The sequence below is a fragment of the Triplophysa dalaica genome, chromosome 24 (assembly GCF_015846415.1).
Source record: "Triplophysa dalaica isolate WHDGS20190420 chromosome 24, ASM1584641v1, whole genome shotgun sequence".
Classification (NCBI taxonomy): Eukaryota; Metazoa; Chordata; class Actinopteri; order Cypriniformes; family Nemacheilidae; genus Triplophysa; species Triplophysa dalaica.
The window spans coordinates 11,798,672-11,813,514 of NC_079565.1; the positions used below are offsets into that span (position 1 = coordinate 11,798,672).

Sequence of the window (14,843 nt, forward strand, 5' to 3'; positions counted from 1 at the left end):
TGCATAATGTATCTGTGTGTCAGGGAAACAGAGGGTGTGTGAGCAAGAGCGACGGAAGACATCAGTTATGACCCCCTCAAGGATAGATATGCAAAATATAATTGGATATCCCTGCACCTTTCATCTCTACACAGCCAGTAATCTGTCATCACACAGTGATGTATCATCTCTCACATTAAAACTGATGCGTGCGCTCTCTGACTAGATTATCTTTCAGTTTAGCCCCCTCTTTAACAGGAGCCCTGGACTCAGATCAGTCTTAAGCCTGTGTATTCAAAGTTTTGACTGGGGGCATAAAATTTGGTCCACATTTGAGCTTTTTCTGGCCAAGAACCGCCTACTTAGGCATGAATAGGCCATCTAAATAGTTTAAGCCTCAGACAAGACACCCACGGTGCGCCTACTGTCTGTCTGATGCATATTGCACACAAAAATTGAAATAAGTTTCTTGATCTTGCAAGCTGTAATCTGATTGACTGGTGTTATGTAACTTCACCTGCCCAGAAACAAAACCTGTGGTTTACAAGGGACCAAAAATGCTAAAGTGTGAGCTTTTGAGGAGACAAGATGGAAGCGCTTGGTTGCCAGCATCACGTCTTGGAAAGGGGATTTCTTTGAAACACTTAAAACTAAATTAAATTTTTACTCTCTCAAGTACTGCTGATAATGATGTTCTTAGCATTTCCATTACTTGTTTTCCAGTACAGTTCTTCAATGAAGATACGTTTACTTGACAAGGAATGTCACCTAAAATATGAACTCTTAAGAAAGAATATAAAACGTTTATGCTTAAATTAGGCAAAAAATCTTGAATTAAAAAAAAAATCACCCTACTGGCAGACTTTTTAGATTGTTTTAAACACAAACTTCCTTAATTCTGTTTTTTCCTTTCATTTATAATTCTTTCATAAAACTATTTTATAAAACAAGACTAAAAATCTTGTGCACTTTCCTTGTCAAGTAAATACATTATTTTTATTTTGTTTAAAGTTTAAGGTTTTACGAACAACAAATAAAACACAAAAATTAATAAAGAAAAAAGGAAAGAAAGAATAAAAGAAAGAAAACAAAACACATACAAAATGTATACATACAAAGACAAAAACAAGGAAAAGAAATAGAGAAAAAACAACTGGGATGCCTTCTTCACTGAACATATAGGCTACTAAAAAGAGGGAGGATGAATTAGAAAAGAAAAAATTCAAGTAAATGTATCTTGATTTAAGAAGTTTAACTATATTTTTACTAGAAAACAAGACAAAAATGCTTAGTAAGAACTTCTTTTTTGCTGTGTAAAACCAAGAATAGAAAATATTTTAGGCATATATTTTTGATAATTGAACTTTATTTAAATTTCAAAGGTAATTTTGCTTTCTGAGCAAATCTATCTCGATTTTTAAGAATTTACAGATATTTGTACTGGAAAACAAGACAAAATAATCTATTATTTTTAATACATTTTAATTAATTGAAATGAAAGGAATTCAGGTTATATCAGAAGCCTAAGAACTAAATAACTCATTTCTACTTTATGAGGTAATTATTCATACGAATTCATAGACTGTAAATAGTACAACTGCAAAAATGTATTTATTTCCCAGTATATTTGTCTTATTTTCCAGTTCAAATATTTAAAACATGATTTAATTAAGATTAAATTTACATAGCACAATGGCTTACGATATTGAGTCTTGTTTACTGAATAAAAAGTAAAAAATAAAAAATATCTGACAAACGGGTAAGAAAAATAAACTTAATTCAATTTTTTATATAATTCAGTAAATTTAATTCAAGTTATTTTTTCTTACCCCATATAAACTGAATTCTAATTTTGATAGTTTTTTCTTTTAGAAAAACAAGACTTAATTAATTCTGCTTTTCTAGTAAATGTGGATAAAAAGTAAAATAAATAAAAAATAATTTTAGACAAAGACTAGATGTTTTTTAAGGTGCTAAAATAAAAAATAAAAAATATTAATCTAAAAATTATAACACCTTAACCCCACCCCTAAACCTAACGTCAATGCCGCGAATTAATTTGGAATGATATTGTGTTGGACCTGCACTTGTTTCACATCAACCCATTTTGTGACGTACACTTCTTAACAATCTGAATGTGTCTTTCTCCTACAGCTGGAGCTGATCCAGAAGCACACGTGGTACATGTAAGTACAGAACTCCCATGATCCCCTGGGGCTGAAACAATACCTATGACAGAATGACTAGAAACAGGGTGGGCATCACAGGCCGATACACTGGGATGAAATTTGTGTGTGCGTCCGGGTATGAGACCGGGAGAATAAAACCGCATGTGCGTGTGATAAATGGCACAGACCCCACATGTCAGCGCCAAGGACACATTTCTACAGGCCCAGGAGGGATTTGCTGTCCGCTCTCGCATGCTCTCGCCGCTGTCGTCTGGCTTTCTCAAGAGAGAATGAGAAAGCGGGCAGACAGCAGGGGAAGGTCGCTCTGACATGCTCTTACTGTGCCCTTCTGTCTCGCCGCGTCTCCAGGGTCAAAGACATGGCAGACGCGTTTCCTGGTCAGTGCCAGCGTTTTTAAGCGGAATACTTATGTTTTTTGCTGCTCTTATATACGCAACCATGTTTCAGAGCAGATGGTGACAACAAATATTTGGAATAGATTGGAGGAACGGGGTTAGGTGCCGTATTTAAGATGCTAGACATGGTTTTAACAAGATATATTTGGAAAGATTGCGATTGGCGCACATAGCTGATAGACATTGGGAGAGAAGGGCGGTCGATGGCCAATGTAATGATGGTATAATACGTAAGGGATAATGTACATCGGGGTGATTGTTTTCAGGATTTAAACCCCCGACAGGGTCATGAGAACACATAGTTTATCACCAATCATGGGATTTCAAGGTCTGAAATTCCCAGATAGCAACCGCTCAAAACCAATAACACATGGTAATCCAGATGCTGCAGATCATTTTGACAAACACAGTTTAATATTACACAAAATTCTATATATATATATGTTTTATGAGTCTTATATTATATGATTAAACCAAATTTCCTGTTAATGGCATTTAATCTTTTCTTAAAGTGATACTTCACCCAAAAAGGAAAATTCTGCAATCATTTACTTTGAATTGTTCCAAATCTGAATATTTCTTTGTTCTGAGCAACACAGAGATTGATATTTGGAAGAATATTTATATATAACCTAAATTCTTTTAAATGTCTTCTTTCGTGTTCGACAGAACAAATAAAGTAATTTTTCCAACTTTGGGAGTCAATCTGTTGGTTATGATCTGTTAGCATTCTTCCAAATATCTTTCTCTTTGTTCATCAGAAAAAAACATATTTATACAGATTTGGAACCCCTCGAAGGTTAGTAAACGGTGACATAACATTCATTTTTGGGTGAAGCATACTTTTAAAACAGAAAGTAAACTTGGTTTTTCTTGCGAAAAGTCTACATTCGTTGAAAATGAGCTAATATTTCAAATTATTTTATGTTCAGTAACTCACTTATGAGGGAAGTAGATGTGTAACAAGTGGGATAATGTAGAGAAAGCTGACTGTTATTCCTTACATCGCGACTAGTTAATCAAAATCAAGTGTTCAAGAGAGCTGTTTCATAAGATCTAATATATTGTAACTTTGCAGTTTAAAATATAGTGTTCTATACTCTGCAAAGTAGCGTTTTTAGAGATAAAAGGTTTCTGCTCGACATTCACAATATTGCATATTACAATAAAAAATGATATTAACTCTGTTAAACTTTAACAGATACTTTCCACCCAATTCTGAGTAAATATATTTAAAAAATGACCAGTTAAAGGTTCTGTGTGTAGATTTTACCGGCATCTGGCGTTGAGGTTGTAAATTGCAACCAACTGATCACTCCACCGCTCACCCCTCCCTTTCAATACAATACGGTGGCTGCATAGGACAAATGAGATAACGTATTTACGAAATGCGTGATGTTGACCAGTTTGTCCATTTACGCTTAATATAGAAACAACTTGGTGATGCGATAAAACCGTGCTGTATGTAGATAGAAATAGCTAGAGCTGTCAAACTAAATCCCAGATGTCCAGACAACACTTCATTTTTATTATTTTATTTAATTTATAAAAAATAATGATTTTGGATATAGTGTGAGACTGTATTGTACACCGTAAGGTCGAAAAAGTTCTGTTTAAATGAATAAAAATGCTCATAAATGGTTGTTTAAGTAGCCGTCTCACTGCAATTCAGTGGAAGCTTGAACCCGGAAACAACTTAACATGGGGACTGTTGAACGTTTCAAAGTCAGAGACCCAAGAGTACCAATGTAACATCATGTAACGACGTAACAATGCTTCACAAATAGTTTACACAAAAATTTGTTTGGACCATGTTTATCGGATTCCTCAGAGGCTTACACTATTTCCATACACATCAAATTATTCTTATTGCAATAGATTGCAGAGATTTCATGTACTGAATTTGCCTTCTTGAGACGTCACTGTCCGTTTAAGAGAATTATCTCAGTCTCTCTGCAGGAAAGTTTTATAGTCTTCCTCTCTCTTCAGAGGAGGCAAGAACGAGCCGGAACCGGAGCAGCCGGTGCCCAGGAAGGTGGCGATCCGCAGCGTCCCCTCAGCAGACGACATCGACCCAGATGTTCTGGATAGCATGCACTCGCTAGGGTGCTTCCGCGACAAGAATAAACTGATGAAGGATCTGTTGTCAGACGAGTGAGTGATTGAGCACTGCTATCGAATCAGACTCTCCCAGAAGATCTGAAGGTGTACCGCATGCGACACTGATCTCAGATCAGCAGTAAGAGTAGACCTCCTTGAAGGTTTCCAGCTTCAGCACATTTATATAGAATTAAACTGGTCATGTTTGGAATGAAAGTCAATGATTGCTGCAAACTTTATTTTCTGATATCTGATAGGATTCTTGCTTGTGTGAAATTAACAAATTGGCTGTTTTTTGTATATCAGTGAAAATCAGGAGAAGATGATCTACTTTCTTCTGTTGGATCGTAAGGAAAGGTACCCCAGCCACGAGGACCAGAACCTTCCCCCACGTAATGATATAGGTATGAAACAATCATTCTGATCATATGGTGCGTTCAAGTCCCTCTGGAAGTTTGTATTTACGAATTGGGAAGCAGTAGTTATGACATCAGGTGCGTTCAAGTCAACTTGGTGGTGTAACTTCTCTTAATCATACAAAATATGAAAGTATATAAACAATCCAAAAGAAGTTGCAAAATCAAACAATTTCTACTATACAGACATTTAAATATTATTCATCAATTTGCTTATCAAAATCACAGAAACCGGCTACTGAGATGAATGGTAGTTTAACATTTTCACGAATTTGAGATAGTATTATTTTGTGAACTCCTAAATATGATAATTTGACAATACATGAACACATTCAAAGATCGATAAAAATGGTGTCTTTATATTGATCAGTCTTGCATGTGCAAAGATTGATCAATGCACATTATACTGTGCATTCAGATATTTTTTTTATAATCTTTTCTTGAAATGCAACTTTACCTGACTTGGAAATTTGGCAAAATCTAAAATCAACATTTAGAGCAATATCATGTTTTAATGGAATAGTTCACCTTTAAAACGAAATTCTGTCATCGTTCACTGACCCCGTAGTCATTTTAAGCCAGTGTGATTTTCTTTCTTCTGCAAAACATAAAAGTAGATAATTTTACAAGTTGCTGGCCAAAAACTGTTATGGGCAAAAAACCAATGCAAGTCAATGGGGACCAACAGTTTTCTGTTACCGACATTTTTCTAAATATCTTCTGTTGTGTTCTGCATAAGAAGGAAAGTCATACAGGTTTAAAATGAAAAACTGACAATTAAGTAATGACAGAATTTTCATTTTAAAGGTGAACTATTCCTTTAAAGATTTAGCAACACTCAACCAATAGTGCAAATCTGTCAAAACTTCCCAGGGAAATCTGTTCAGTATTTTCTTTATTGAAATCATCTCAACAAACTTTTAAATGTTCCTCTTTATTCTTAATATCATGTGTTTTTTGTGCATTGTATCATTTTATGAACTTATTTACAAAAAATATAATGTTAAACTCCTGAATTCTATATTAAAAATGTCTCTTTCAGATTCATTGTTTAATACCAGCGTATGCCAGGCCATCAGTCAATGCAAATGGTGCTCAAGTAAATACCCAAATGTTAACAAACACATTAACTGCAGCAGTCGCTGGTGCTCATGCAGCTTTCCAGATCATTGCTTTTTATCGATGATGAAGGCAGCTGATGGTGTGAATCTGTGTGTATTTAAATCTTGTGTAGATCCACCACGGAAGCGTGTGGATTCACCCATGTTGAACAGACACGGCAAGAGGAGGCCGGAGAGGAAATCCATGGAGGTGCTGAGCGTTACCGATGGAGGTTCACCCGTGCCTGCAAGGAGAGCCATCGATATGACACAACATGGACAGAGGTGATTATAAACAATAGCTTATAAATCTATTAAACACTGCTTTTTCGTCCTTTATTATTTATGATGATACTTTGTGACAGATCATAGATGATTACATAAATTAAGATGATAAAAAGTTGGAAAGGAACATTTGATACAGAAATGTTTTACTGTACCCAAGTCTTTTAATATGAATTTGATGTCGGTGAGAAGCATTTGATATCTCACTTAATCTGTCCATATAACTATCTTTTAGCATTTTTTCGCATTTTTAAACCATCATTCGCCACTTTTAGATTTTCTGACCTGTTTCTTGTATTACTCAATACTCAAACGAATTGTCAAAACTCAAAAATTGTCAGAAATAAAACCATTTTCGGTTGTTCAGCGCATTCATTTGAGCGGCCCAGACTTTCCTCTGAGATTTACATCTACTGCATAGTTCGGGAATTTTTCACGGCCCCTCTGGCAAAAGTCTTTGATATTGGTTGAAATTTACGCTGTTAGGCAAAAAAAGTGTCCACATTTTTATTTGATCTTTTTTATTTTGCCTGTGACACTGTGGATTTTGGGCTTCGGTAATCTCCCGAGAAAGCTATCTAAATATAAAACATGGAAATGAAAAACTTTTAAATACAAAAGCCATAGGCAGGGAGCTCACACTAATCCTTCAAACGTTACCGTTCTGCCTGCGGCGGCTACCTCAACGCAGGTATCCAGAGAAACACCCCTTGAGAAAGTAGAAAATGCACAATGTTGTCTTTTATTCTTTGTAGCCTGTCAGCAGGAGTGCAATATTGTGTTGTTGAATTGAGGGACTGACTGTTTGTTCAACTTTTCCACCCGCTGCATTAAAAGTGTGTTCAGTAAAAGGCTGCATATCCCAGACACAAACCGCAGAGCAAAAAGGGAAAAGTAGTCTCTGACACACCCAGACCAGTAAGATGTGTAGTCTACACAGTGGTGTAGTCACCAAAGATGCAAAGATGCTTTTTCCTCAACTGACCCTTCAACTGACCTGAAACACATTGGAGGTTCTTAGTCTGCCCTGAATAAAATGTTGACAGAATGATTTTGTCAAAAAGGGTAAAGAGATTTTACCCTTGTTAATTCACTATCAGTTTAAATCTGTAAATCGCTGATGAGCTTCGCAAACCATGTATCTCCAGATTTTGTGAAATTTTTGCTAAAAATCATTATTAATAGTTTGTTTATCACTGGGTTTTGAAATTAAACATATAAAAAATGGTCAATGTCATTTTTCAATGTAAAATGTAAAAAATATCAACCTTGACAATAGAGTATTTAATCATTTCCTGAAAAACAGCAAATTTGGACATATAGGGTTTCAGATGGACAGCGACCAAATGACCCTTCTGTGAAACACAAGAGAAGATATTTTGAGGAATGTCTAAGTGGTTCATTCAGTGAAAGTCAATGCGGTTCAATGTTGTTTGGTTACCAACATTCTTCAAAATATCTTCTTTTGTGTTCTTTATTAGAAACTAAGTCAAACAGGTTGTCACGAAACAGTAAATGATGAAGGAATTTTTATTTTTTACATTTATAAAATAAATTTTTACATTTATCCTTTCACTTTGAATTCCAACTAGTATGCAAAACATAATAAATATAAAATAATACAAAAAATAAAAGAATAAAATTGTATTTAATTAAATTAAAATGCTGCATTGACAATGGAAAATTAGGTATTGAGCAAATCTGACAGTATTGGGAAATAATGCTGTGTCACAAATCGGGTTAATCTATAGAAGACTTTTAGAGAAAATATTTCAAATGTAATTAAAAAAGTGAAAATAAATTGCATTAAATGAATAAAAAAATATATCAATTACTATTCATTTTTATAAATGCATTTTTCTTTTAGTTTAAGATAAAGTATGGTCCAGACATTTCCCAGACTGTAAATACATATTTTGAATGCCTACCAGAAACAGCTCCTAAACCAGCTGGAAAATACCAATTTCAATATACTTCAAGTGATGCACCCATCCTGATCTGAAGATATTTATGCAAATGGTCACTTTCTATATCTTTGACCCTCCATACATTCCGTTGGAACCCACAGATGTTTATCATGATATTAAAACCTTTCACTTCTTCATATTCCAGTCTCAAAGCACCTATCTCGAAATTGAACGCCTGCAGGCAGACTAAAGAGGGGCAGCATATATATTTATTTGGCTTTCACTATCTTGTTTCACCTCCATTTTTTCATACAAACTTTGAACCCTCACCCTTTCACCTCATAACAGCGGTTCTCGTTTCTCCAATTCATTTCAAAAGCCAATTTCATTACACCCTTTTCATACCCGCTTGAACGGCCTTCTGATAGCGGGATTGAAATGGGGAATTGACCGGAGATGACCCGAGACTGACATCTGGAGATTCCACCTGAGGATCTCAAGAAGGCCATATAGCCAAAATGATTGCGTTTCAACAGCTGTATGCCTAAAGAAATGGAAATCTATAGGTTGACTGTCTTGATACTGTAAGAACACAACTGCAAGAAACAAATACTAGTATTGCTGTTTCTTTAACTATTGGGGGAAATTATGCAACTGTAAACATGTAAGATTCTACATCAAATAAATAAGATAAATTTGCATTTAAAAAAATACGTGCACCATATAGTAACAGGAAAGCTGTCTGCACCCTTATTTGTGCTTAGATACAGAGGAGGAGTCAGAGTATCTACTATATTATGTACTAATGTATATATTCAGTAGTAGCTGTATTTACAGATGCAGTAGCATTCGCTTTGTCAAACATTATTTGTATCACAGTTTTCTGCTTACTCAAGAGTGCTTTTGAACTAGAAACAGCATCAGAAATAGCAATTGTGTTGCATCATATGAGTTTTTTTATGCAGGTTTTTGTTACATCTGTATCAATTTTCAAGTTTGAAGGAGTATGAGATCTTTAAAGGGAGATCCGTGCAGAAAGATTTTTGAAAGTCAGATATTTATGTCAAAGGGGTTGGAAAGTAAAAGTGGTAAATATGTAAAGAAAATAAAATAAAATAAAAATTATCCTACAAACGTTTTACTTGGGTAGTAATGTAAAGATCTAATATTTTATCGTATTACTTTTTGCTTTCATAGATATTTATGAAATATACTAATTTGATAACGGTTTGAGAGACATTAAAAGAGAGAATTACATTTTTAACATTAAACAGATTAAACAAATAACATTTTAAAAATCAAAATCATAAATGTTTATTCATTATACATTACATTATTAACTTATTAAATAATAAATTTTAATTTGTGATGCCTTTTTATATTTTTTTGTACAGTACAGTGTAGAGAGAGAGGGCTACAGGAGCCAGGATCCCACAGAGTATTTTGGGCAACATGTCAGATCCCTCTCCACCACACCACAGACTACGTTATGTTATAAATAATTGTTAAATTGTATATGTTACATTATATATTTTCTTTTCGTTCCTCATTTAAAGCGTAACTGGTTTTATGATTCCAGTGTGGTTCACTCTCTGTCTTTGCCAGCTTTGTTCTGCCCATCTAGTCCTGTTAAACGTTGGGTTTTGTAAGCATTAGTTTTAATGCTATTCCGTTCTTCGGTCCACTCTAAAAATCCTCACAAGCACTCCAGATCGTTCTCAAAACCCTCTTTAATCCCACAAAACCCTAAACTGTCTCCAGAACAACCCTCTGTGCTGATGTACCCTCTCAGAAACACCTCAACTGACTCCAGAGCAGCACTTAAAATCGTACGAGTTATGATATTATTAACGGCACCTAACCAAAAACTTTCTTCAACACCTTATATAACTGCTTTGATCTTATAACAATAATGACTTTACTGTAGCTTAAGTTGTAAGACTTTAGCAACTCCAAGGTCGTGGGTTTGGATTCTGGAGAATTCACATACGCATACAAATCTCTGGTCAATAGGCTCTGCTAAATGTATAGGATAGTACACTGAGGTCCTGTTTAAATCCATCACACACAATCACACGGATTTCCCCCGAATTAACAAAGAGAAATGTCCACACATCTGCTTCTTTCTTCGTTCACTCCTACACAACTCTCGAATAAAGGATGAGGTATTAAAAGCCTCAGCTGTGTTCAGTCTGCCCGTTCGACAGTCATCACAGCTGTCTCAATAGTCCAGACACCCACACACAGAATGATGCGTACAGCCTTCAGGTGATATAAATAGAGATATTCATTTCATAATTTATCATAACTGTTATCTGTTGGTCTCTGACTATAAGCTCTGTGAAGCAGTAAGAGTTTTAGAGGAGTGGGCACAAACCTTCTGTGTTCTTGGTGTTGTGCTGAGTGCTTTGAGGCCCGGAATGAGGGGCCAGTTTTATTCAAGACACACCTGATGGCCAACCTTGACTATAGATACAGAATAGACAATACATGTTTTATGTATCATACTTCGAAGAAATTTGCAATAGCATGTACTGTAATTCAAACAATATGTGAATTTCTGTATCATAGAGGGGTTAAAATTCCGGATTCCTCATAAAAAGTTATTATTGTTAAATAAAACTATAAAAATATTTTGTTACTTGAAATCAAATGAAACATTAGCCGACATATTATTTGAAAAAATGAGAATTACAATACAGTGAAATAAGCTTAGGTTGAAGAACTAAAACTGAATACATTATAAACATTATAAATTATTGTAATTATTTTGATTTTTATTGTAAATAACTACAAAATAAATAAATATTTTTTTTAACAAAAATTAACATGGAAATAAAAGCTATTCCAAAATTGTTATGCTGGTAGTAATTTGTAACCGAATGTTAGTATTAAACTAAGAAGCAGTGTCATATGTAAGCATTTATGATTGGTCTTATGCTTTTTAGCCCCATTGTGTATAAAAGCAGCAAGCTCTCCCCATCTGGTACTACCATTTTTTTGAGGGAAAGACAATCATGTCATAAAAGATGGAATAATGTTGGAATGAGAAGGATAAAGAGCAGCTGTTGTCAGTGATGTTGGGCGGCCAACATCTCATCTAATGAAGACAGATTGAGAGCTCATAATGTACACTTGTTGCTATCTTGGACATGATTGAAATGTTCGATTTGTATCTGTGAGGACATCTGTTGTCAAAAACACCTGCAGCTTTTATCAATAAAAAGCCAAACATCCCATCAATCTACATCAGTTTAGACGTATAACAGAGCTTTTTTAGATGAAGATTTACATATAGCGATATTTAGTGTGTTTTTCCAAAAGAGAAAACATTGCACTTATTAAATGAAAATACTTGTATTACAAAACGGAGTTCCAACCCTGTTTCAACATTTTTCCTCCATTTTTCATTTCTTGAAATTCAGATGTCCATCAGCTTTTTTTATACTTGTCCCTTATATCCATCCACTATATACAGTAAATGCATTTAGACACATATTTTCTCATCCTACACAATTATTTTTACAATTAATAACGCAAATGTACCTTATGGTATTATTGTACATTTCCATGTGTTTTATGCATTATTTTTTTTATTTTTATTTTTTCTCATTTCTGAATTTTTTTTTGTCTTGACTCTTTGTTCCACAATGAATTTTCTGTTAAGTTTCTTTGCACCAATCCAAAATGTATGTCAAGAGCTACACCTGTAGAAATACAATTGAATTGTCTGTAACCTTACAGTACTCACTTTTTCACATACCTTTTCTTAAATTATTTATTTATGAGGTTTTTGGAAGCATTCATTTCTCCTTTACAATCGAGTGGATCGTGTTCTTAAACATTAACACTCACATCGCCTTCAGATCTTGTTGTTTTCCTCTCACGGCTGTAAGCAGGATCTGACTGTGTGTGTTTTATGATCTGTGTCTGTACAGGTCACGGTCCATCAGCGGCGCGTCCTCTGGTCTCTCCACCAGCCCCCTCAGCAGCCCACGGGTGAGTAAGCTCCGCCCCCTGAACGTCTGCTACTCTCTGTCCACCAATCAGCACTCATCTGCTCCCTAACCTCCACGGCAACTATCAAACACTCACAGAAAACATTTTACACATCACGCACAGTACAAGCATGATGATTCGGATCATTTCCAAAATGAGAATTCTGTTGGTAGTCTATGAATGTATCGTCTATATTTAGCAGATGCTTTCATCCTAAGCAATTTATAGGAAAAAATAAATGATCAATGCAAGAAGTGCTTAACATTTTTTTTATCAGGTTTTTACCCATGTTAAACAATACCTGTTGAGGGGAGGTTTTTCTCAGTCTATTCAAGTGTAGACCATTTAATAGAAAATCTATATAATACGATTTTTTTTATTGTGGTCAGTGATGCCGCTGATGGGACTGAAATGCGGTTTTCCCACAGTCATGGTAAACCTGTAATGTCTGGGAAATGTAAAATTGAAACAGTCATGAAAATTGCTATAGTGAGGATACATTTATCTATTAATGCAATGCTTTAATATTTTCTCCATGCTCGATTTTGCTGTTATAGACTGTTTTAGCGGGAACAACATAAACATTATGCAAAGAATCAATAACTGTTGAATAATTTTAATTTGATTTAATACAATACAATAAAATATTTATACAAATTGGATATTTAATAGACTCCTGAGATAGGCGCAGGCTCCCCGTGACCCGAGGTAGTTCGGATAAGCGGTAGAAAATGGATGGATGGATGGATGGATATTTAATAATTTGTCATATTATAACTAAACACAGACTGGAAGTTAACATCGGGCAAGGCGTGTGCGTTCCGTGAAACCTCTTTACAAACTGATGATTACCAAATGTGTGACCAAACCATCATTGTTACTCCGTTCATTTATAAAGTTATGACCAAAATAGAAAGCAAGTTGGAGAAGAAAGAAGTTGTTGTTTTATGAAGATATACTCTGAAATCCTATCTTCCCTTCTCCTCAGAAATCCCAGCTCAGGGAAGTCTGTGGAAAATCCCACAGCTTTGATTAACACAGAAGCTCCGGGCTAAACTTTCGCACTTGACTTGTTTAAGGCGGCTCGCGGATTACACCCTAAAGCGTGACAATGTATAGAGACGATTTACGCAGGAAATTCATTTAGAAGTTCACGTTTTTCCTCAGATTTCAGACATACTGTACCCCACAAGAGACCTTTTGCAAAAGAAACTAAACATTTGGGTTTGTGTTGGATGTAAATTAAGGATTGCTTCTTACGTTTGTGAATTCGTTTGTGAAGTCAGCTTCAGATTCCAGCTGTGAAAAAAAGATTCATGTTTGAAGTGTTTAGCAAATTGGTGTTTGTGACTGCAATAAGATTCAGACATGGAAGGAAGGAGGCGGGAACCGGCAAACATTTAAACATTTAACAACAGAAATAATAAAAGCCGGCGGCCCCTCACGGCCGACCGCCGGCAAACAAAACATAAATACAAATCACAAGAACATAAATATAAATTTAACATATGTTCGGGCCCGGTCCTCTCTCTTCGACGGTCCGGTCGCTCGTTCCTTTTATATGCTCCCTATCTCCTACGTGATTCGAGCACGGTGTGCGCACAGCTGGCGCTCATTCACAATTACTCACCGGACTCGAACCACGGTCACGCCCCGCCTACTCTACTACAGTGAGGTTTAGATATTCAGTCACTTCATTTGATACCCATAGTTGCTCATCTTACTGCGTTGAATTTATTTTCCCATTATTAGTCGTGCATCTGAAAAGACTTCTGTATTTGCTTCTTGCATCCTCAGCTCACTTATCTTGGCTAACTGCACATTTTTTGCACATTTTCTTTCTCCTTAAATGTTTCCTTTCCTTACTTGATGTGATTTTCCCATAATGCTTTGTGCCATTCCTACGTACTTCTCTGGTTCCTGCCTCCCCAAAGCCTGTTCGAAAGTTTTGCGTACCGCCTAAATTCACCGAGTTGCTCTTGTCCCCCAGTTCTAGCATCACCGACTCCTTATCACCAAATTCAAATCAAAGTGGGACAAAAACCCCAACTACTAACTCCTTATCTCCAAATTCAAATCAGAGCGGGACAAAGAAAACAACTCCTAACTCCTCAACACCAAATTCAAATCTGAGTGGGACAAAAACTCCAACTCCTAACTCATTGACACCAAATTCAAGTCAGAGCGGGGGAACAAACCCAAATCCTAAGTCATTGACACCAAATTCAAGTCAGAGCGGGACAAAAAACGCAACTCCTAAGTCAATGACACAAAATTTAAGTCAGAGCGGGAACAAGAACCCAACTACTAACTCATTGACAACTAACTCAAATGAGAGTGGTTCAAAATCCCCAACTCCTAACACCTTAACACCAATGCCTATATCTGAGTCTCTCGTGCCCTGCCCAAAGACCCTTACCCTCCCATCCAAACCCAATGACAAACCCTTACAATCCACTCGATCCAACCCGCT

At 35.7% G+C, this 14,843-nt stretch overlaps 1 protein-coding gene across 2 annotated transcripts in view; it reads left to right on the top strand.

Moving 5' to 3' along the window:
* Positions 1-14,843, top strand: part of brsk2a (BR serine/threonine kinase 2a) — a 161,893-nt gene that overhangs the window by 133,349 nt on the left and 13,701 nt on the right. For both annotated transcript variants that reach the window (XM_056740511.1, XM_056740512.1), the window contains exons 9-13: positions 2,134-2,165; positions 4,553-4,717; positions 4,970-5,067; positions 6,314-6,464; positions 12,310-12,370. In XM_056740511.1, the coding sequence (XP_056596489.1) occupies positions 2,134-2,165; positions 4,553-4,717; positions 4,970-5,067; positions 6,314-6,464; positions 12,310-12,370 (507 nt within the window). The remainder of the gene's footprint in view (positions 1-2,133; positions 2,166-4,552; positions 4,718-4,969; positions 5,068-6,313; positions 6,465-12,309; positions 12,371-14,843) is intronic.